Raw genomic sequence first — 25850 nt, 5'->3', positions numbered from 1 at the left:
ACATCTGCCCGATGATTTTGCTCCCTAGATATGTGACTGATTTCAATCTTTAAAAAGGTTCGAAGGAGGTGTTTGACAATATCCAGATATTTTAACAGAGTTGGATCTTTTGTTTGAAAACAATCATTTACATGTTGAACAACTAACAGAGAATCACAATAAACTTTTAAAGCGATAATGTTCAACTCAATAGCTAACCTGAGACCAGTGATGAGAGCTTCATATTCAGCCTGGTTGTTACTTGCTTTAAAAGAAAACCGAAGAGAATGCTCCAGAATTATTCCTTCCTCATTTTCAAGGAGTATACCTGCTCCTGATCCTTGAGTGTTTGAAGCTTCGTCGACAAACAGAACCCAGTCCGGGTTTCGTGTGTCCGAGGTTGTTCCAGTGAACTCGGTAACAAAGTCAACCAAGTATTGTGATTTGATAGACCTTCTAGGTTGGTAGTGAACATCGAACTCTGAAAGCTTGATAGACCACTTTATCAATCTTTCAGCTAGCTTGGGCTTGGCGAGTATTTGTCGAAGGGGTTGCCCAGTTCTAACATTGATCGTGTGGCTCTGAAAATAAGGTCGGAGCCGCCTTGCAGAGAACACTAACGCGAAGGCGAGCTTTTCTAACCTCGGGTAGCGAAGCTCGGCATTCTGCAAAGACTTGCTAATAAAATAGACTGGTTGTTGAATTTTGTTATTTTCTACAATAAGAACAGAGCTGATCGCTGTGTCAGTAATAGATAAATACAGATATAATGGTTCCCCTAGCTGAGGCTTTTGCAAAATAGGTGGTTTGGAAAGAAATTGTTTTAAAGCTATGAAAGCAGCCTCACAATTTTCATTCCAGTGAAAATTTGTATTTTTACATAAACATTGAAAAAAGTGGGAGAATTTAGAAGCTAAACACGGCAGAAATCTGGACAATGCCGCTAATCTCCCTGTTAGGCGCTGAACTTCTTTCACTGTTGCGGAACTATGCATGTCAAGTATTGCTTAACATTTTTCAGGATTCGCTTCAATGCCCCGACTAGTCAGAATAAATCCGAGGAACTTTCCTACACGAACACCAAAGGTGCATTTTTCAGGATTCAGTCTCATATTGTATTGTCGGATCTGTGAAAAAATCTCGGAGAGGTCGTCGATGTGAGACTTGCCGACCTTTGTCTTAGCGACCATGTCGTCGACATAAACTTCAATGTTCCGACCTATTTGTCGGTCAAAAATTTTGTTCATAAGTCTCTGATACGTTGCCCCTGTATTTTTTAGGCCAAAAGGCATAACATTATAGCAATGATACCCGAAAACTTGTCTCTTAACAAATGTCCACCGGTAAGTGCACTGGATTGTCGTCAAGTAAAAACTCACAATAGAGTGAGGTCGAATCCCACAGTGATTGATTGGTTGAGCAATTTTAATTGAAGGAGTGTTCTAGTTGAACTGAATCAGAATTTGAATTGAGGATTGCAGAATGTAAATTGGCGGGAAACTTAAATGGCAAGAAACGTAAATGAGCAGAATGTAGATAACAGAAACTAAATGACAGAAAGTAAATTGCAAGTAATTAAAGTGCAGAAGCTTAAATTGCAAGAAATTAAATGGGAATGGAGATTGTTGAGCTTCAAATTAAACAGCAGAATGTAAAAGAATGTGTAAGATCAGAAGTGGGAGAGCTCATTGGGGTCAGGAGATGTTATAATCCTCCGGATCAAGTTCACTTTCATCTCTTCCTCAATCAATGCATTCATTGATCTCCTTGGCAATCTTAGGTGATTGGATCCCAATTCTTTGTCAATCCAATCTCTCTAAGTATGAACAATTGCCCAATTCCTTGATTTAAGTGCTCATGGGAAGAGATGAAGTATGGTCACTGATTATACCACACACATTCATAGATCACAGTATTGGTAGGATTACATGTCACGATATCCATCCAAACCCCAACCTAATCCAATGTGAGAAAGATTTCAAGCATGATTCTGTGATTTCTCTTCCAAGCCTATCACAGAACCCAATTACATTCAATTTCTTTCCCAAGACAATTGAATAATTGAATGAAGAACGAAATCCTTCTAGGTAAATCAAGAGAAAAGACAGAAGAAGAAAGATGAAAACTAATATTGATCCATTGAATTACAACAGAGCTCCCTAACCCAATGAAAGGGGTTTAGTTGTTCATAGCTCTGGAAATGGAAATGGAAATTGAAAAATACATTGCAGAAGTAAATTGTAGAGAGTATAATTTCAGATCTCAATTTGTCCAACCCCAAACAGAAAAAGAAAAGAAAAGAAAAATACATAAAACTAAAAGACAATGCAGAGAAAATGAAAATCAGAGTTCTGAACTCCTAGAGCCCCCTAAAGGCCTCCCAGAGAGCTCCCTTCAATCTTCCACAATTCTTCTATTTATACTCTTCTTTCTCATCTTCAATTGGATCAAGTACTTGGATGTGGGCCTTGGCTGAAGTAGTTAGGAATGATTCTTTAGTAATTGATAATGGACATTGGCACTAACATTCTACTCTGCATAGGTGTAATTTGGAATGGAATTAGCCTTAACATTGATGATCACGTTTGTAGAGGAACGTTGGGTCAAACGTTGCTTGAAAAAAAATTAATTCTGGGCTTTGCCAGCAACGTTTGACTCAACATTGGTGCACCAACGTTTGTGCATCCACGCGTGCACATGGCCCACGCGTACGCGTCGAACAGGTTTTTTTGCGCGTATGCGTTGCTTAGGCGTTCGCGTGCAAGGCCGAAATTCTCATCCACGCGTAGGCGTCATGGACGCGTATGCGTCGCCTCAAATTTTCCCAATTCCAGATTTGGAAGCCTCATCACAGCCGTTGGACTTAACATTGGCTCGCCAACGTTCCCTCCAACGTTGGCCTTTCCACGCGTGCGCGTCACCCACGTGTACGCATCGCAGCTAATTTTTCAAATTTCCAGAAAGCACACTGTATTGAAAAACGTTGGAGTTTATGTTGGTTTACCAACGTTTCCTCCAATGTTGGCACTAAATGCTTGCAGAACGTTGCCTTGCCCCCTTTCCTTGCTCTTTCTCTGCTTCTTTCCACTTATCTCAACCAAACACATGCATCAAAGCCTTGCTAATTTCACAAGATTTTGCATCATTCATAATAGACAATAAAAACTAGCATAAATCTCATGAAAATACATCAAATTAACAATGTTTGATTGAATCAAGGCATGTATAGAATTCTCATCCAAATACTTACTTATTACCTAAGAAATGCATGAAACTACTCTAAAACAAACTAAAAATGGCTTGTAAAACTAGCCAAGATGTACTGGCATCACAATACCAAACTTAAATCTTGCTTGTCCTCAAGCAAGTGATAGAACATAAGAGGAATAGAATGAAAATACAAGAGATACAAGTCCTTATTCAGAGAATTCAATCCTTGGTTCATGGAGTTTCATGCATGGCACTTTAGGTTTATGTTCTTGATGGTTTCTAGGCTCTCATATGCTCTTGAATTATCACTCTATTGCCTTCTATGAGACTTTTATTCTTGATCCTTAAACTTCTCTATTTTTCTTTTCTTCTTTAGAGCTTATTACTTTCTGCAGCTAAGTGTTTTGTGCTGAGACAACTCTTTAGGATAGGCTTTCAGCCAACACTCCTGAACCAGTTAGTTCAAGGTGCTAATTGTTAAAATACCCCTAAGGACTTAATCACCCAAGTCTCTCCTCAGCACATACACACCACAGGCACATGGTTTGTTATTCATTCCTTAGACCTTGGTGTCCAGCACCTCTTTGGGTTGCTAAATATTTTGTGACAAGGTTGCTCTTGATAGTGGACTTTCAATTGACAATCCCGGGTTAGTTACCCCAAGTTGTCAAGTGATAAAGCACTCCTAAGAACTTACTCATCCAAGCAGATCCCTGCACAAAAAACACCACAGACACATGCCTCAAGGTTTAAACTATTAGTGCCTAGCTTTATTTTCTGCTCTTTTCTTTCTTTTTCATTTTCTTTTTCTCTTTTTAGGATTTTATTAATTAATTTAAGTCTCATAGAATGCACTTCAAGCTCATAATTCAAGAGATATCTTAGCCTTGTACCTTATTGATAAACCAACTTAGCTAGCAAACACCACCACAACACTAAGACTTTATTCTTCACATTGGATTTCACTCTTGTCTTTCACAGCAAATTCTCATAATTCCTTTTATTAAGCTCAAGGACACAACATACAATTCAAGCATGATGAAAATGAAGCCAGTACTTAGGCTAGCAAGCCATAACAATTTCAAAACAAACAAACAGCAATTGACTCATAACTAATAAGACACAATTCAACATGGGTACAATTGCGCTTCCAATTAAAGCACTACAAACCAGAAATAGTTAAATATCAATACAACCTCTTGGTGTCTTCTTTGTTTCTTCCTTCTCATCATCATCCATAGCTCTTATATCCTTCTTTGTCTCCTTGGATGATGGTGCATAGTTCTTCCAAGAGATTGATTAAATTCCTACAAAATTATTGGAAGTTGCTTGTTCCCCAAGAACTTAAGAAATAGTTAGCATGCATGTATGCTTGTGATTTTCTAAACTTAAATTGGTATGTAAACACCAAACTTAGTTCCTTGCCTAATGTAGCAGATTGAATATATGCAGAGAACTTCATGTGCTTTTATTAAGAAAACAACTATGAACTAGAATTTAAGCATTTGTTAAGTAGTTTTTCTGATTGTTTGGAATCAGTGACTAGTCATAAGAGGGTTGCAATGTGTTTTTAAATGAAATCTGTGGTGGAACACCAAACTTAGAATTACACATTGACCCCAGAATTACTTTGGTGTGCAACACCAAACTTAGCTCCTTGCAATACAGAGAAATCCACTTAACTCTTTTATTGAAATAACTAAGAAAAGAAAAGAGAGTTATCTCTAGTTGGGTTGCCTCCCAACAAGCGCTCTTTTAATGTCATTAGCTTGACATTTTGATCATGAATTTCTTCCTCTTTTTCTAGTTTGTTAAGAGGAATGACCTCAAGTGGAAAGAGGGACCGGTTACTGCCCTTTGTTTTGAGTGTCTCTTCCCAGCAAGCTTTCTTTTGTGATTCGCTTGAGTGAACTTGCTTGTTGGATAAGGGGGTGGATTGTTCGTTGACCTTCTCTTCTTCATGGATATGGTCCTTTATTTTTCGGTCACAATCCTCCTTTTGGTGCTTGTATTTACCGCCTTCACATCTTTGATCTCAAGGCTTTGGTATTGTTGGATAGTTGGAGCATCTTTTTCATCAAGGAATTGTTGGACTGGTGGCTCATTTGGTACAAGGATCTCTTTCACTTGCTCTACCAACTCCTCATTTTCACTCTCATTAAGCACTTCTCCACTCCTTAGACTGATGGCATGATATTCTTCCCCTGGCCAAGGGAAGACATAGGTTGGTTCCTGATAAACCCCAATTTGTGGTTTATCTTGTGCTTATTTTAGGAGATTTTATCACCTTTCCCACATTTATTCAATGAAATAGCATGGTTTTGTAATTCTCCCTTAAATTGTGCTTAAGTGTAAAAACATGCTTTTTAGGCCCTTAAATTGGTGATTTTAATTCACTTTAATTCCATTCGATGCCTTGATGTGTTTGTTGAGTGATTTCAGGTCCATAAGGCAAGTATTGGATGGAAGAAATGAGGAGAAAAGCATACAAAGTGGAGAATGCATGAGGAAACAAGGATTTGGAGTACATCAACCCATGCACACGCGCAGCAGACGCGCACGCGTGGAAGTTAAGTTGCATGGCGATGCGTACGCGCACATGACACGTACGCGTGGATAGTAATTTTTCCAAGTGACACGCACGCGTGACCCACGCGTATGTGTCGATGCTCGCACATGACTCACTTAAAGGCAAAACGCTGGGGGTGATTTCTTTGCTGCCCATGCCCAAATCCAACTTGTTTCTGAGGGTATTTGATGCAGAATTGAAGATTGAGCAAAGGGGGGGTGGAGCACTTAGTTAGTCAACATGAGCCTTTAGTTAGTTTTCTAGAGAGAGAAGCTCCCTCTTCTCTCTAGAATTAGGTTAGGATTAGGTTAATTTCTATTAGATCTAGCTTTGATTACTTGATTTCATCTTGTTTCCTTTATGAATTCTTGCTTCTACACCTTCATTCTCTTAGTTTGTGATGTTAATTTTACTTTTATGCCTCTTTTATGTTCATGCACTCATGTTGGATTTGAATCCCTTTTAATGAAATTTAATATTTGATGTTCTTTTTATTGATGATTTGAGTTGTTGATTTACTTTTCTTGCAATTGATAGTTGTTAGATTTTGTTATTCTTGCACATTTATTATGCTTTCCTTTGATACCTTCCAAGTGTTTGACAAAATGCTTGGTTGGATGTTAGAGTAGATCTTGAGCATTCTTGGCTTGGAAAGAGTAATTAGGTAATATTGAGTCAACTCATGTTGGTGATCTAGAGTTGTTAGTTAATATTATTTCCATTGACTCTAATCTCTTGCTAATTCCATTAGTAAGTTGGTTAGGATTTTTGGATTGAGATTAACTAGTCTTGTTTGACTTTCTTTCATGGAAGATAACTTACACCTTCTTCCAATATTGGAGATGACGAAATAAGATAAATTCTTGTTAATTATTGTTATTAGTGACTAGGATGGAAAGCCTATGATCTCAATTTTTGCCATGAATGTCTCTTTTTATTGATATCTTTCTTTAATTGCTCTCTTTACTTTTCTTGCCATTTAAATTCTTGCCCTTTTATTAACCAAACCCCCTTGCATCTTCATAGCCTATAATTGATCACTTTATCGCAATTCTTTGTGAGACGACCCGGAGTCTAAATACTTCGGTTAATTTTCATTGGGGTTTGTACTTGTGGTAGAACCAATTTAAATTTGATGCGAGAGTTGTTTGTTGGTTTGGAGCTATGCTTACAACGAAGTAATTCTTTTTTATAAGAGAAAATCTAGATCGACGACAATTTTCGCCGTCAAATTTATGGCGCCGTTGCTGGGGAATTACAATGGTGCTACGTTATTGGCTATTGTATATGTTGTGAATAGCTTGATTTTTGGTTTGTTTGTTGGTTTTTGCTAGTTTTAGGATTTTGCTCTCTTTGTTTTTTGTTAGAATTTATTTTTGTTTTCTCTTATCACCATGAATTCTCATCACTTTGGCTATGAGTGTGGTTCAAACTATGTTTTAGGAAATGGAAGCTTCAATGAGGATGTGCATCAAGGATTTGAAAATCAAAGGTGGGAGGAGCCCCAAGCTTATGGACAACCTTCGTGGCAACAATCTCCTTCCGAATCGAGTTTGGCAAGAGTGATCGGGGACATGACTACTCTCCTCATGGAGATGTGCAAGGACCAAAAGGCATTTTATGCCATTCAAGCCATTCAAGCGCCACCCCAACATGTTTACTCTTCGGATTCTTATGGGTACAATCCAAATCCTAATGCATACCAATCTAATGTATGTGATGACCCTTATTGTGATTGTCAACCACAACCACCACATACATATGAACCCCCTCATCAATATAGCCCTCCACCATACTCACAAGCCTCATACCACTATTCACCTCCACATGATCCTAACTCATACACACCATATCAACCACCATATGAACCATATCTAGAGCCACCACCATTCCAACACCAATACTCCCAAGAACCACAAATTCCATATACACCACCTCAAGACTTTCACCAATATGAACCACCTTCCAACTACAATGCCTTTCCCTCAAACAATGAACCCTCTCTTTCACAACTACCTTCATCGGAAGACCTAATACAAGAGCAACAAGAACTTCTAGCTAGGTGTACGCATCATGAAGAACCGTTCAAGGAGCTAGAAGCCAAGATGGCTATCATAGCGGAAGCCGTTAGCAACATGGTCTCATCCCACCTAAGCCTATGCGATCAAGGCACTCCCATTGTTGAATATGAAGAAGCAACCAAAGAGCTTAGCAAAGAGGTAATTTTGGAGCTCCAAGGTGAAGAAGAGGAGTTAAAACAAGAAATGCAACAAGAAGAGGAGGTAGAGATTATTGAACAAGAGGAAGTAGTGGTTGGGTATTTAGGATATGTTGAGTACATAGAGGAATCTCAAGTGGAGGAACCTTCTCCCATGAAGTGCGAAATTGGTGTCAAGGAGGAGAGTGCACAGCCTCTAAGGCACAATGTGATTGGAGAAGTGGAAGAAGTGGTACAAGCAACAAGCCCTCCTATCTATGATGATTCCGCATCAACATATGATCCTTTTGAGCTTGATGAGTCCTTTCCCACTATGCTTGGAATTGATGAGGAGGTAGATTTTACTAAACCTCCTATTTATGATTTGAGTGATGGGGAAGAGATAGAAGAATTTGGTGAAGAAGTATATGAACTTGAGGAAGTTTGGCAAGAGGTAGAGCTTGAAGCACCGTGCCAAGTGGTGGAAACCTCTAGAAGAGGATGGACGAGAGTGGAGCGTGCTTTGTCAAGACCGTTGGGAACTCCTCCACCTAGGTTGTCGTCTACTCCTTTATTTGAGTGGGTAAAACTTCTAACTCTTAGCTTTGTTATCCCACTTGAATATGGCATTCTTGAAACGGATGGCCAACTTAGGGCGCTTTATGGAATCAAGCGTAAGAGGAGAATATTTAGTGGTTGACGTTGTAAGTCTAGGCTCATTATGGTGGGAAGCTCAAAATTGAGGAGCATAGATTGGTGTAGTGCTCAATTGGATGGGTCTAGGAGGGTAGTTTGGTGCCTTCATGAGAATTCCGCTTGCTTAGCACCCGGACGGAATCAAAGTGATCAAATTGAAGATGGGTGTGAGAACAAAGTATGGGACCCCAGCTTACAAAAGGAGGATCAACTTTGGGAGCCCATGGGTTGTGAAGAACTCCATCAAAGCTTAGAGTTATTAACTTTCAATGATGAAGCACAATGGAAGTCCAAGCGTTGGTGGATGTTCAAGGATGGATTCAAGCATAAGCCACCCTGATGAGAAGCTCCCCATAAGTCCAACTTAAGGACAATAAACAAAAGTGCTAGGTGGGAGACACCCCACCATGATAACATCTTTCATTTTTTCTCTTTGTAAATATTGGTAATTTAGGTTTAATTTCATGTTTTGTTTAATTACTTGAGTTTATTTGAGATTCTAGTAGGTTAAATAAGGTTTTATGATGTTTTGGTAGCCGTTTGGAGGTTTGGAATGCTTGGTTTGGTGCAAAAACATGGAAAAATTTTGAAAAACAGAGCACCATCTACGCGTACACGCACTCCACGCGTACGCGTGACCCAAGTATTCTTGACCATCCACGCGCCCGCGCCATGCACGCGTACGCGTGGATTGCATATTTCCACTTTCCAGCCATTTTCCCGAGAGTTTTGCGAACAGCGCGTGCACACTGTGCGAAATGCATAAGCCAACCCACGCGTAAGTGTACGTGACGCGTACGCGTCGCTCTGGAAATAACCCATCGATGCGCACACGTGCTTCACGCGTACGCGTCGCGCCCATTTCACCACTCTACGCGCACGCGTCACTGACGCCTACGCGTGGGCTGCCCTGCATCAACCATCTTCTTTTCTTCTCTTCTTTCCATTTCTTTCCTTCTTCTCTCTTCTCTTCTTTTTTCCACCCTTCAAACATCATCCAACACTACCAAACACCATATAACACCATTCCTTTTATTTAGTTAGTTAGTTCAATTTTTGTTTAATTTTTATTTTCCATTATATGTGTTGGGTTACTATTCTTGTTTACTGTTTACTGCTGCTTATTACTAATAAGATATTAGTTTAACATCATTGTTGTTAATTGTCATTGTTGGATTTCTTTGTTGAGGTTGTATTTGGTTACTTGGTTTGGAACTTTTCACGCTTAATGTTTTTGAATACCAAGTACATGTTACATTGCTTTCATGCATCTTAACTCTTTGAATTGCATGTTTTGGCCACCATGCATTCATCATCTATTGTTAGGCAAATGTACACTATCGATGCATTGTTTCTTAGGTGTTGCTTATTCATGATTGACCCTTATTTACATCACCTATTTTCATGCATTGAGATTGTGCGGTTGAGGAATTGGATCGAAAGCTTACCTAGTGACATATTTTTGAGCTTTTCAAGCTTAGTGGACCTTGCTTGCTATGTGATCGATTTTCACTTCTATATTCTTTTCTCTAAGTTCCATAGTACTCATGTGTTCCACCTCTATGTCACTTAGGTATTGCAACAACTTCAATATGTATCATTGATTGTTGTGTTAGCTTCATGTACCATTTTGTTTACTAAGTTAACTTACACATCAATCAATGTCCATTCATTATCCAATTTCACAATTGCTTGACTTTTGGCTTGAATGCTTTCATGCTTCTTTATTGCTTGTTTGGTTGTCTTATCCTACAAGTTTAGAGCATCTCAAGCACATTAGGATGAGTGAAGTGCATGTTCCTTTTTATGTAATTGTGATATAGTTCTCTTTGTGCCAGTGTATGTTCTAGACCGCATGCATCTTAGAACCTACACACCTATCTTTCATCAATGTCACACTAATTCACTCACTTTATTCTAGTGATTTACCTCCTTCCAATAATTTATGCTTTCTTGCTTTTTACTCTCTTATCTTACGGTGCTATTTTCTATTTTTCATGACTAATGCACCACAAGCAAAAATGGAAGCGGAAGGAAGAACACGCAGCACCGGTTGACTCACCAGCTGAAGGTGGCAACCCAAAGAGTCGTCGTACCCCCTCACTCATCTTTGAGTGCACCGAGGACGGTGTAAACTTTTAAGTTAGGGGAGGTCGTCCGACCAGTCGCCGTTTTTGGGTGATAAGTTTCTAATCCCAACACTTTTGCATTTCATTTTTATGACTCTTAGGAATTTTAGTTGCATTTTCTTATTTTGCATATGTATATAATAAGCGTAGTTAAATAATGAGATTCTCCAAGGATTTTTATCTATAGGATACCCCAATTGATTGAAAAAAAATTTTTTAGAACTTGCTTGAATTATACATTGTGGAACATGATTTTTGAGCTAAGAACACAAGCATGTGAGATTTGAGCCTAATTGTGTGGTTACATCATATAACCACCTACTTTTATTCTTGTGTGCATCATTCTCTTCCTATGATTGTAATCCTTGATTTGTTTGATTCTTTATGTCCATTATTCTATGTATATATGCATTTATATGATTGATGCCATTATTCAAATAGCTCACTTACCCAAATAGCCTTACCTTTTATCTTCCATTGTTAGCCAATTTTGAGCCTATGCTTAACCTATTTGTTCTTAATTATAGCACATCACAAACCTAAGTGAAAAATAATAAATGTTCCTTGTTTGGATCTTTGATTAGCTTAGGCTAGTGAAAGTGCTCATCATGTAAGTTTGGGAAAGTTGGGAACATTGGTTGGGATAAAAGTGTATTTTGTAGTTTTGTTGAAAATTATGGGAATTGGGTACATACTCATGTATCAATTATGTTTAAACCATATGCATTGATGCTTTTGTGTATATTTTAGTTTGAAAAAAAATTTAATGAGAAAAACAAAAAGAAAAAAATAAAAAAAAAGAAACAAAAAGAAAAGCAATAAAAAGGGGACAAAAATGCCCCCAAAGTTCAAAGTTCAATAAAAATTAATTTATATGAGTTGTGATCAAAGAGAATGTATGAGCGTATGAAAAAAGTGAAGAACGGGTAGTTAGGCTAGCTTTGAATTGTATAGGTTGTTATATAGGTTAGGTGGGAAGTTTAAGTTAATCAAAGATTCAAATTTCAAGCTCACTTGATCATATGCATCTTACCTTGACCCTAGCCCCATTACAACCTATGAGAAAGTCCTCATGATATTTGTATGCATACATGAAGTAATTGTTGATTGTTAGATGAAAAACAAATCTTGGAAAAGCATTATTAGGGGAGAATTGAGTGAATCAACTCCATACACTTGAGTAACTAGAGCGGATACTCATCCGGTGAGGGTTCGATCGCTCAATTACATGTTTCCACCCATGATCATCTTTTCTTGCAAGTTTGTAAAGTCTTTCAATGATTCAATTCAATTGTGGGTTTGCTTTGATTACTATTGCTTTAGCCCTTGTACTTGTACATGTATTCTTGGAGATTGATTTATTTTGACCAAGCAATTGCATTCATGTAGATAGATTACATATAGATAGATTGTATATAGCTAGTTTACATTGCATAAATGTTGATACCCCTTTGCTTCTTTCTTGATTTTAGCATGAGGACATGCTTAGTTTAAGTGTGGGGAGGTTTGATAAACCCTTTGTGGTTTATCTTGTGCTTATTTCAGGGAAATTTATCACCTTTTCCCACATTTATTCAATGAAATAGCATGGTTTTGTAATTCTCCCTTAAATTGTGCTTAAGTGTAAAAACATGCTTTTTAGTCCCTTAAATTGGTGATTTTAATTCACTTTAATTTCATTCGATGCCTTGATGTGTTTGTTGAGTGATTTCAGGTCCATAAGGCAAGTATTGGATGGAAGAAATGAGGAGAAAAGCATATAAAGTGGAGAATGCAAGAGGAAACAAGGATTTGGAGTACATCAACCCACGCGCACGCGCAGCAGACGCGCACGCGTAGAAGTGAAGTTGCATGGCGACGCGTACGCGCACATGACACGTACGCGTGGATAGTAATTTTGCCAAGTGACACGCACGCGTGACCCACGCGTACGCATCGATGCTCGCACGTGACTCACTTAAAGGCAAAATGCTGGGGGTGATTTCTGAGTTGCCCATGCCCAAATCCAACTTGTTTCTGAGGGTATTTGATACAGAATTGAAGATTGAGCAAAGGGGGGGGGGAGCACTTAGTTAGTCAACATGAGCCTTTAGTTAGTTTTCTAGAGAGAGAAGCTCCCTCTTCTCTCTAGAATTAGGTTAGAATTAGGTTAATTTCTATTAGATCTAGCTTTGATTACTTGATTTCATCTTGTTTCCTTTATGAATTCTTGCTTCTACACCTTCATTCTCTTAGTTTGTGATGTTAATTTTACTTTTATGCCTCTTTTATGTTCATGCACTCATGTTGGATTTGAATCCCTTTTAATGAAATTTAATATTTGATGTTCTTTTTATTGATGATTTGAGTTGTTGATTTACTTTTCTTGCAATTGATAGTTGTTAGATTTTGTTATTCTTGCACATTTATTATGCTTTCCTTTGATACCTTCCAAGTGTTTGACAAAATGCTTGGTTGGATGTTAGAGTAGATCTTGAGCATTCTTGGCTTGGAAAGAGTAATTAGGTAATCTTGAGTCATGAATACCCAACTCATGTTGGTGATCTAGAGTTGTTAGTTAATATTATTTCCATTGACTCTAATCTCTTGCTTATTCCATTAGTAGGTTGGTTAGGATTTTTGGATTGAGATTAACTAGACTTGTTTGACTTTCTCTCATGGAAGATAACTTACACCTTCTTCCAATATTGGAGATGACGAAATAAGATAAATTCTTGTTAATTATTGTTATTAGTGACTAGGATGGAAAGCCTATGATCTCAATCCTTGCCATGAATGTCTCTTTTTATTGATTGCTTTCTTTAATTGCTCTCTTTACTTTTCTTGCCATTTAAATTCTTGCCCCTTTATCAACCAAACCCCCTTACATCTTCATAGCCAATAATTGATCACTTTATCGCAATTCCTTGTGAGACGATCCGGAGTCTAAATACTTTGGTTAATTTTCATTGGGGTTTGTACTTGTGGCAAAACCAATTTAAATTTGATGCGAGAGTTGTTTGTTGGTTTGGAGCTATGCTTACAACGAAGTAATTCTTTTCTATAAGAGAAAATCTAGACCGATGACAATTCTCGCCGTCAGTTCCTCAACAAAATGTTGTGCCAATTGTCTCATTTGCTCTTCTTGATTTCTCCTTGAGATTTCCATATCTTCAATCACCTCTCTTACATTTTGCCTTAAAAACTCACTGACTTGGGCAATGAAGAGGTATCTCTTGGAGAGTTCTTCTATTGCAAATTCTAGAAGATTTTGTGGAGATGCATCAGTTGAACAATTACGGAGTGATAGTCCTTAATGAATGGGGTATGCAGCATTAAAATCCCTTCCCAAGCCAAAATTTCTGTAGTTATCATAATAGTATGAACTATGTTGTGGCTCTGGAAAGTACCCTATGAAATTTGATTGACTAAAATATGATGGATACTCCTTTCTTTCCTGCAAAATGCTCTGTCTCAAACAATAATCACCAAAAGAAATTGGAGTCTCCATTGTCATAAATGAGGGATTCTTAGTGAGGCAATATTACAAACATTTAGTGGATGAAAAAACAAGGAAAAACAACTTACATGATAGAGAATAACAAATAACAGTTGAAATTGAAACTAATTAACAAAAGAAAAGAAAAATGTTCAAGCTAGTTATCCTCTAATTTAATTATTGTCAATACAAAATCAATCCCCGGCAACGGCATTGATAAACCATTATTTTATGGTTTATATTGTGCTTAATTGAGTGGTTTTATCATATCTTTATCCCCTTATTCATTAAATTAGCACGTATTTACAATTCCTTCCCAAAAATACTTCATGATTGAAAACTTGCTTCCTAGAGACTTTTAATTTTGTATTTTTAATTCTCCTTTATTCCATTCGATGCCGTGATATGTGTGTTAAGTGTTTCAGGCTTTATAGGGCATGAATGACTTGGAGATTAGAAAGGAAGCTTGCAAAAATGGAAGGAACACAAGAAATTGAGGAGATGACCAGCGAGAAGTGACGCGGACGCATGGCTCGCGCGACCGCGCGACATGGAGGAAATTGCAGTGACGCGGACGCATGGCTCACACGACCGCGCGGATTGGAAACTGCACAAGTGACGCGAAGGTGTGGATGACGCGCACGCGTGGCAAGGCAAAACGCTGGATGACGCGAACGCCTAGATGACGCGATCGCGTGACATGCGCGATCTGCAGAATTTGCTGGGGGCGATTTTGGGCCCTATTTTGACCCAATTTTCGGCCCAGAAAAGCAAATTAGAGCTGGGGAACATGCAGAGATCGGGAGAGAACATTCATTCCGCATAGTTTTAGTTTTTAGATCTGAATTTACTCCTCCTCTAAGTTTTCTCTCTACACATTGATAGTTCTTAGGATTTCGTTTTTATTCTTTTTTGGATTGGGATATTGAGAAGAGTTTTTACCTCCGTCAAGACTTCGTCATTCTAGTTTGTTTTCTTACTTGTCACTTACTCTTTCATGTCCTTTATTTACTCAGTGTTACTCTTGGATTATTTCTAGAATTTATTTATACAAGAACTATTCTTATTTTTAATTGATCCTTTTAATTATTATTTATTATGTCTTTCAGTATTTCTCTTCCTTATTTTGTGAAATTTACATTCATAATGAGCGAGTAGTTCCATAACTTGATTGGGAGATGATTGAAAGGAAACCTTGAGTTGGATTACTCAAGAGAAAAATTGTAATTGGGTTTATTGTTGGATCGCCCTCTAGTCACTGACACTAGTCCTTCCCAAGGGAGAGGATTAGGACTTGTGAATAGAAATTGCCTTCCAACTTGCTTGACTTTCCTCTACCTAGTAAAGGATAACTAAGCAGAACAACCTTCAATTATCATTTTAATCTTGGGAGAACTCCATCAAGGATAGGGCTTCCAACTAATCTACTCCCAGTCAAGGTTTTTATTTAAATTACATAATTTCTTTGATTTAATTTCCTGTTTATCAACTCAAACCATTTTAGACAACATCTGATTAATAAAATAGCACACCTTTCTGCAACTCGTTGGGAGACGACGACCTGGGATTCATACTCCCAGTATTTTAATTTTAATTTTGTGACAACCCCTTCTAAATTGATAAGTGGATTTTCGGCGGGTTAAGAACTGTACTTGCAACGTATCTCTTATAACAATTTCTTAACTCGCCAATTTTCGCCACGTCAATTTTTGGCGCCGTTGCTGGGGAGTTGCAATAGAGTGCAAAGTTATTGATTGAAATTTATTTATTTACATTTTATTTTATTTTTGCTACTATGAGCTACATGTTTCTTTCGTTAAATGACGCATTCACTTCCTGATCCAAGCTTGCCAGTATTTGATCCTGAGATTGAAAGAACTATTTCACGTATAAGGCAAGCTCGGCGTCAGTTAGTCCTCTCCGAGGGCGAATCTGAAACGTCACTTGAAGAAGAAACAAGCTCCCTTTCTACTGATTCGGTTGATTCACGTGCAGGTGACATGGCAGAACCTAGAAGAGTTACTATCCAGGAGGTTGAAGCCCCTGATTTCACAATGCAACCATTTCAAGCGCATCACCCAACAGTGGCTACAGACTTTGAAATAAAGACTGCACTACTCACCTTGATGCCTAAGTTTCATGGCTTACCTGCTCAAGAGCCTATCAAGTACCTTAGAGATTTCCAAGTAGCCTGTTCTACTGTCAGGTACGATGGTGCAGATGAAACTTCTATTCTGTTAAAAGATTTCCCATTCTCTCTTGAGGGAAAGGCGAGAGAGTGGTACTACACTCAACCCAAAGCAACTGTTTCTGACTGGGATACACTTAGAAGAGAATTTTTGGAAAAATTCTTCCCAGCTGAAGTTACTGATAAACCGAGGAAGGACATTTCCATGATTGTTCAGGACAAATCCGAGACTCTCCATGAATACTGGGAGCGCTTCAACAACCTTCTAGAAGCATGTCCCCACCATATGATTGACAAGATAGTGTTGCTCAGCTACGTCACACAGGGCATGAGGCCCCAAGATAAGACCACATTGGAAAGTGCTAGCAATGGGTCTATGAAAAAGTACAAGACCACTGATGAGGCATGGCAATTGATCAGTGACTTGGCTGAGTCTACAAGGAATCACAGGCAGAAACAAGGCCGGTCAAAGGCTGTTGCAGAGGTATCTTCTAGCAAGAAAACTACTGCTCTGACTCAGAGTATATGTGAAATGACCAACTTACTGAAGCAGATGCAGTTGAGTCAACAACAAGCACAGCAAAGCCAACAGTTAGTCCCATAGAGAGTGTGTGGGATCTGTGCCGATTACAGCCATTATACTGATGAATGTCCGCAGCTCTAGCAGGAAGACAACACCGTGGCAGCCACTCATAACTTCTATGACCGCCCCAACCAAGGGTACAATCAAGGTGGCAGTTACAACCACGGATGGCAGGACAGTTCTAACCAAGGTTGGAGAGATAATTCTAACTAGAATTGGACGGACAACAATAATAAAGGAGGCAGAGACAATCAAGGATATCAGAGGTGGAATAATAACAACAACAGGCAGCAGAACCAGAACCAACCTTACAGAGCACCTCACCTGAGGCAGTCCCAAGGACCACAGCACAACCAACAACAAGTTTCGCAGATCACTCAATCTAATTCCTCTCCGAGTGACGATGCTCTTCAATCCATTGCACAAGGACAAAGGAACATGGAAAGTTCACTTAATGGCCTAGCATCCGCTATACAAGCTCTCATCTCTCAGCTGGCACCACCCAATACCTCAAACACTCAACAGGCAAGCTCTAGTGGAATTCCTTCTCAACCCTTACCCAATTGAAAGGGTGGCATCAATGCCATCACCCTAAGGTCCGGAACCACACTGCAAGAGAGGAATCAGAAGGAGCCAATCCCATCAGAACATGCCTCAGCTGAAGAGGTGGTAGAAGTAGAGGATGCTGAAGAGGAAGAGGAAATACAAGACATGGTTGAAGAAGAAGAAGTTCAACCACATGAAGCACCTAAGGATGCAGGTGCTACAGAAAATGCCCTCCCTATTCCATTTCCACAAATTGCAAGGAAGCCCAGGAAGCAGATGGAACTTGATCCCAAAATGGTGGAAATATTCAAAAAGGTTGAGGTAACTGTTCCCCTTTTTGATGTTATTCAGCAGGTACCTAAATACGCAAAGTTTCTAAAAGATTTATGTATACATAAAGACAAAATTAATGAATTAGAAACTATTCCTTTAGGTAGTTCTATATCTGCTTTAATGGGAGGTATACCTGAAAAGTGTAGTGATCCAGGTCCATGTATGGTTAATTGTACTATTGGTGGTGTGATATTTTCTGACTGCATGTGTGATCTAGGAGCATGTGTTAGTATAATGCCTTTGTCTATATATGATACTTTGAGGCTCCCTCCCTTAAAAAGGTCGGCAGCTCGTTTTGTGTTAGCAGATAAAAGCATTATTACAGTGGTTGGAGTTGCTGAAGATGTATTAATGAGCATTAAGGGGCTCACATTTCCCATTGACTTCTACATTCTGGAAATGCCCCCTAATGACTCAGGAAGGCCATCATCAATCCTGCTTGGAAGACCATTCCTGAAGACTTCAAAATTCAAGCTGGACGCATTTTCTGGAACTTATTCTTTTGAAATAGATGGCAGAATAGTGAAGTTCAGTTTAAATGGAGCTATGGAGCACTATCCGGATGATTATTCTATCTCCCAGTGTGACATCATAGATGAAACCGTGGCTGAAGTTCACCAGGAAGAGTTAGAAGAGAAGTACACAGGACAAAGTCCAAGTGTGGGGACACTCTTAGAGGACAATGAGGGCACTTTGCCATTATCACCAGCCCCGGATAATCCAGAGCCTGACCACGAGGAGAAATTGGAATTAAAGTCCCTCCCTCCACACCTCAAGTATGCTTACCTTGAGGACAAGCAAAAGTTTCCAGTTATTATTGCAAGGGAACTCACTTCCCAACAAGAAGAACAGCTACTCAGTGTGCTGAGAAAACACAAAAGAGCAATTGGATGGAGCTTGGCAGACATAGAAGGCATCAACCCTCAAGTTTGTGAGCACAGAATATTTTTAGAAGAGGGATCTAGGCATGTTCGTCAACCCCAGAGAAGACTAAATCCCACTATCTTGGAGGTTGTCAAAAAGGATGTGACCAGACTACTTGAGGCAGATATCATCTACCCTATCTTAGATAGTGAATGGGTAAGTCCAGTACAAGTGGTACCCAAGAAGTCTGGAGTCACTACAGTGAAGAATAAGCATGGAGAACTCATAGCAACCAGAGTACAGAATGCATGGAGAGTCTGCATTGATTACAAGTGCCTCAACCAGGCCACTCGTAAGGATCACTACCCCCTTCCATTCATTGATCAAATGCTGGATCGCCTGTCAGGTAAATCACATTATTACTTTTTAGATGGTTACACAGGTTATTTCCAGATTCATATAACTCCTGAAGATCATGAAAAGACTACTTTTACATGTCCTTTTAGGTCTTATGCTTATAAGAGAATGCCCTTTGGCTTGTGCAATGCACCAGCTACTTTCTAAAGGGGCATGATGAGTCTTTTCTCTGACCTTATTGAGGACTGTATGGAGGTTTTTATGGATAATTTTATCGTTTATGGTGATTCCTTTAGCCTTTGCTTAGATAGTTTATCTAGAGTATTAGATAGATGTGTCAGTACAAACCTTGTATTGAATTTTGAAAAATGTCACTTTATGGTTAAACAAGGGATTGTACTAGGACATGTTGTGTCTAATACAGGCATTTCTGTAGATCCAGCAAAGGTGGATGTTATTTCTAGTTTATCTTACCCCTCCTCTGTGAGGGAAGTCCGTTCGTTCCTTGGCCATGCAGGTTTTTACCAGAGATTCATTAAGGACTTCAGTAAGGTAGCACTACCCTTATCCAGATTACTGCAGAAAGATATTGAGTTCGAGTTCAGTGAGGATTGCAAATAAGCGTTTGACAAGCTAAAGACCGCCCTGACTCAAGCTCCAATTGTGAGAGGACCTGACTGGAGCCAGCTATTCGAAATCATGTGCGATGCTTCCAACCATGCAGTAGGAGCAGCGCTCGCTCAGCGTGAAGGTAAGGATCCTTTTGTCATTGCTTATGCGTCTAAGACTTTAGACACAGCTCAGTCTAATTACACTACTACTGAGAAAGAGCTTCTTGCTATTGTTTTTGCTCTGGATAAATTTCGAGCCTATTTAATTGGTACTAAAGTAGTAGTGTACTCAGACCATGCAGCTCTCAAGTATTTATTAGCTAAAAAGGAGTCCAAACCAAGGCTTATACGTTAGATACTGCTACTACAAGAATTTGATTTAGAAATTAAAGATATGAGTGGTAACCAAAATCTAGTGGCAGACCACTTGAGTCGCCTTGAGCACATTAAGGATACCTCCACTCCTATAAATGATAATTTTCTATTTGATAACCTGCAAGCAGTATCTGAAGTAGTCCCTTGGTATGCGCCTGTAGCTAATTACCTAGTTAGCCGCACCTTTCCTCCAAACTTTTCTAAGCATCAAAGAGACAAGCTAAAAAGTGAGTCTAAATATTATATATGGGATGACCCATATTTATGAAGATGTGGCGCTGACCAGGTAATTAGAAGGTGTGTGCCTCAATCAGAATTCCAGTCCATTTTAGAGGCCTGTCACTCATCTGAGAGTGGAGGACATTTTGGCCCTCAAAGAACAGCTAGAAAAATCTTAGACTGTGGATTCTACTGAATTTTGTAAATCTTGTTCCCCATGCCAAAGGTTTGGTAATATATCCAAGAGGGATGAGATGCCTCAACAGACTATGCTTTTCTGTGAAATTTTTTATGTTTGGGGCATCGACTTCATGGGTCCATTTCCAAATTCTAATGGTTATTTTTATATATTGTTAGCTGTAGATTACGTTTCTAAATGGGTGGAAGCGATTCCTACCCGCACTGATGATGCTAACACTATTATTTTCTTTGTGAGAAACCACATTATTTGTCGCTTTGGATCACCACGAGCAATCGTGAGCGATCAAGGCACCCATTTTTGTAACAGGAGACTAACAAGATTACTAAAGAAGCATGAGATACTTCATAAAGTGGCAACAGCCTACCACTCCCAGACTAATGGGCAAGTTGAGGTGTCAAATAGAGAGATAAAGCGTATATTGTAGAAGATAGTCAAACCTCATAGAAGAGACTGGAGCACCAGGCTACAAGATGCACTCTGGGCATACATAACTGCATACAAGACACCCATTGGGATGAGCCCCTTCCGCTTAGTTTATGGAAAGGCCTATCACCTCCCAGTTGAGGTAGAGCACAAAGCCTTTTGGGCAGTAAAGGAGTGCAACATGGGATTTGAGAAAGCCGGAGCTGAAAGGAAGTTGCAACTGCAAGAATTAGAAAGCCTTCGCCTAGAAGCTTATGAAAACTCAAGGCTGTACAAGGAAAAGATGAAGGCTGTACATGATAAGCACATCAAGAGGAGAAAGTTCCAACCTGGGGACTTAGTCCTCCTTTACAACTCTAGACTGAGGCTCATGCCAGGCAAGTTGAGATCAAAATGGGAAGGTCCATATAGAGTAGAGAAGGCTGAGCCATACAGAGTTTTCCACCTGAGTCATCCTTCAAGATCTGAATTCATCAAAGTTAATGGACATCGTTTGAAACTATATCATGGTGAGAAGTGACAAAAAACAAGGAGTTAGAAATCTTCCTCTTGGAAGATCCACTCACAGCAGAAGACTGAGCTAGTGGAGCGTCCAACTTACGGACGTTAAAGTAAAGTGCTAGGTGGGAGACAACCCACCATGGTATGATCGTTCCTTTCTTTATTCTTAGTTTTCTTTTTCAATAACTCTTCTCTTTATTAGCACATTTAGTTTGCATCTGTATTTGCATATTTTTATTTTTTTAAAAAAAAAGAGAGGGAGAGCACGCGACGCGACAGCGTCGCCGACGCGTCCGCGTCGCAGGTGGCTCAGAACGAATAAGAAATTGAACAGAAAGTCACATGGGAGCGTGGCTGGAGGCGTGCCTTTGGCACAAATCACCCCACGCAACCGCGTCGCTGACGCGTCCGCGTCACATGGGATACATGCCTCCCACGCGTCCGCGTCACTCACGTGGACACGTGACCTAAAAATCGACGTAAGAAAGGGTGCACGACCGAAAGTTGTGCTAGAGTAGTGCTGGACTGGTGCTGAACGCACAAGCCTTACCACGTGGACGCATGGCTCACGCGTCCGCGTCATATCCCAATAAGGGTCACTCACGCAATCGCGTCGACCACGCGACCGCATCACCCTGGAATTTGGCAATAATGAGTTTTGAACATAGAGTTGTGCGAGCGCGAGGCTGCCCTTGCACCAGTAGCACAAAACGCGTCACGCGTCCACGTGACCGACGCGACTGCGTCAATTCATTTGAGCGCCATCCGCGCGAACGCGTACCCCACGCGTCCGCATCGCTTGCGCCGCACAGCTTATCCTAATTTGCCAAATATCTTATCTTTCTCTTCCCCAAATCCTACTTTTTCTTTTCCCTCCTCATTATTTTCTTCCCCTTTCTTCCTCCTTCCTTCTTTCTCACTTTTTACTTTCTCTCTCTCACCACCATTATCAAGGTTTTTCTTTTCTTCTTCCTTCCTTACTTTTCTATTCTTCTTCTTAATTTATGTTTTCTTCTTCTTTTCTTTTTCTTTTTTTTACTTGCATTATCCATGTTTTTCTTTTCTTTCTTTTTCTTTTAATTGGCGTTGAAAATTTATTAGGGTCATTATTATTCCTTATGGTTTGCTTGTGGATTGTTAAGGACTTGTTTGGTAATTATATATTAATTTTTCAGGGTTACTTGCATGTTCAATTTATTATTTTCATTAGCTTATTTATCATGCATGCTATGTGTTTGTGAAAATGTCCGTATGACATTGTGCACTATTTTTGGATTTCTTTTAATCTACTACTCTAAATGCTTTCTTTTCACAAAACCCCTTTTTATATTTTATTCATTTAATATAATTGTTGTTACAAACAGGTTGTTAGTATGACAGACTTGGTAATCTAACTTGGACATTGAATGCTTGATCTATGCTACTCATGCCTTCGCCTGCATGCCAATAAACACCTAGCATTTAATTGTCCCCATATGCACTTGCTATATTTCCATTGATGATTTTCCACATGTAGTCATGACCATGTGTTAACATCATTCATCTTTTAATGTGCATTGATTACCACTTTTTCCGCCCTCTCCCTTGCTCCAACCCTTGACATTTTAACATACTTTTCCTTTCTTTCTTTCAGGATGGCCACCAAGAAAGGCAAGGAGAAAGCTGCTCCCAATCAACAGCAAGGAGAGGAACAAAACGAGCATTAGTGGCAGAGCCATCTTCAACTGCAGTTAAACCCTCAACAAAAAGAATTAAGAGGATTATAAAGGTTGATGATAAAGAGAAAGCCTTCCCAGCAAAGGACACTGCGCGATTTACCAATCGCTACTGTGAGCAGATGTTTTTCATCCTAGCAGAAAGGAGTTACAACAACGAATACCTTCTTATCCTCCCAAACCATATTGCTGAATTTGTTGAGCCACAAATTGCACGAAGACAATGGGGTTTCCTACAGAGACAGCCATGGCAGGTTAATCTTTCCTGGGTAGTCGAGTTCTACTCAAACTTCCACCTGCCGACCCTGCAGTCTGTCTATGTCCGTCAGAAGCAAATCCCCATTACCGAAGAGGCCATTCAACAAGCTTTAGATCTTCCCCCTACTCCAGAAGGGCTGTACGCATTTCAAGAAGCCGCACTCAAGCGCCAGATGTACCAATTTGACTGGGACGCTGTTCTCAGAGTCATCGCGCTACCTAGCAGCAGATGGATCTACGGATACCATCGTTCCCGTCCTAAGGGAATATCGGCTTTCGCACTTACCTTGGAGGCTCGCGTATGGGCACAAATTATGTCCCATTACATCTTTCCGAGCACTCACGAGTCCTCCTTCACTGCAGACATGGCCGTTCTACTATGGTGCATCCTTACAGATCAACCTCTGAACCTACCAAGACACATCCGGAATGCTATGGGACACGTACAAATCGCAGGCAACTTACCTTTTCCCGCCTTGGTCTCAGATCTTGTCTCAGCAGCCGGAGTCTCATACAGAGCTGGGGACACCAAGGCCATGCTTCCACGGGATGATCAGTATGTCCCTAACGGGAAATATATCAGACCTCCAGCAGCCGCTACAAGCCAGCCTACTGAACCGGCTGAAGACATTCCTCCTTCAACACCACAAGCACCTACAACCAATCAACTGCTCCATCAGATACTTCAAAGGTTGGATCGGCAGGAACACAAAGCAAAGCTAAGAGAGCGCCGTAACAAGCGCCAATTCACATACCTCAAGGAGCTACTTAAGGAAAAATACAGAGACTCAGACACCTCAGACTCTACTTCGTTTACCAGCACAGGGAGCCATGACGGTCCCGACTGTGGAGATACTGCTACCAGCCCACCTTTGTTCCTGACAGATGGCACCGAGGACGGTGCAAAGCTTTAAGTGTGGGGAGGTCGGTCAGTACATAGACTTTCGGAAGTAAATTCTCTTCCCTAACACCAATAAAATAGGATATTTAGTTAGTTTTTCTTTTGTAGAATAGGATTGATTGCATAATAATAGATTAGTTGCATGCATGTTCTACTTGATTGAAAAGACAATAAGTTTCTTCTAAGACCCTATTTTTAGAACAAAATTTCACTAATTTTAATTAAAACTTTTGTGTTAAATTTGCTTGAAGTTATATTTGGAACATGGTTTTTGAGCTAAAGAACACACAAACTGTGAGATTTGAGCCTTTATACATGGTTACATTATTTAACTATAATTATTTTATTCTTGTATGTTTACTTCTCTATGACTGTAATCTGCATTTTGTTTCATCCTATATGTCCAATGTTTAATATATTTATATGCCTGCATATGATTGAGGCCATCATTTGTTTAGCTCACTTATCCAAATTAAGCCTACCCTCTCAATAACCTTTGTTAGCCACTTTGAGCTTTTAAATCCCATTTGTTCTGCATTTTACCACATTACTAGCCTTAAGCGAAAAAACAATTATATATCCCAATTGAATCTTTGGTTGGCTTAAGATAGAATTGTGTGTGTTAATTAAGTATGGGAAAATTGTGGGAACAAAAGATAATGAAGGAATGTGTCATGATGATATAATGGGAATTTGGGTACCTACTCATGTGAAACTATAAGAATTAAAAATCTATGTGCATTGATAAGCTATGTTTATTTTTATGTTTATGTTAAAAAAAATCCAAAAATATTCAATAATTAAATAAGGGGACAAAATTACCCAAATATTAAGTTAAGAATTCAAAGATCAATGCATGTATGATAAAATTAAAATAAAAGTTGATATATGAATAAGGAATGTGAAAAGAAATTTTGGGTAGCTAGGTGTGAAATTTAAGCTATAAAGAATATATATGTGTGTTAGGTGAAAGCTTGGGTTAATTAAAGATTCAGTTCATGAGCTCACTTAGCCATATATGTACCCTTACCCATACCTTGGCCCCATTACAACCTTGAAAAGACCTCATGATGTTTGTATTGGTATATTAAATGTTGTTGATTGGTTAGGTGAAGAACAAAAATTAGAAAGCATGATTAGAGAAGGACAGAGTGATTACCCTATACACTAGAGAGATTAGAGCATACATACATCATCAGTGAGGGTTCAATGCTTAAATTCTATGTTCCCTGCTTTCATGAGCTATCTTCTTGCATTTTTATCTGTTCCTACTGTATAAGAATTGAATTAGTTGAATTTGATTTGTGATTGTCTTGAAGAGCTTATTTACTTTTAACCAGGTGGAGAAGAATCATATAGTTGCATTCATATATATAGGTTGCATTGCATTGGATGAGTTCTACATGTTCCTACTCATTTATTTTGTCTCCTTCAACTAAGCATGAGGACATGCTAATATCTAAGTGTGGGGAGGTTGATAAACCATTATTTTATGGTTTATATTGTGCTTAATTGA

General features: G+C 39.3%; 1 protein-coding gene across 1 annotated transcript in view; it reads right to left on the bottom strand.

Annotated features, from left to right (window-relative positions):
- The window catches only part of LOC148576311 (uncharacterized), a 31459-nt gene that overhangs the window by 1512 nt on the left and 4097 nt on the right, over positions 1-25850 (bottom strand). Inside the window, exons 2-3 of the mRNA XM_088502699.1 lie at positions 992-1246; positions 199-718 (exon numbers count right to left, since the gene is read on the bottom strand). Of these exons, the coding sequence (XP_088358825.1) occupies positions 199-718; positions 992-1246 (775 nt within the window). The remainder of the gene's footprint in view (positions 1-198; positions 719-991; positions 1247-25850) is intronic.

Source organism: Arachis ipaensis, chromosome B1 (assembly GCF_059453495.1).
Source record: "Arachis ipaensis isolate K30076 ecotype BB chromosome B1, ASM5945349v1, whole genome shotgun sequence".
NCBI lineage: Eukaryota > Viridiplantae > Streptophyta > Magnoliopsida > Fabales > Fabaceae > Arachis > Arachis ipaensis.
This window is presented reverse-complemented; position numbering and strand designations above follow the sequence as displayed.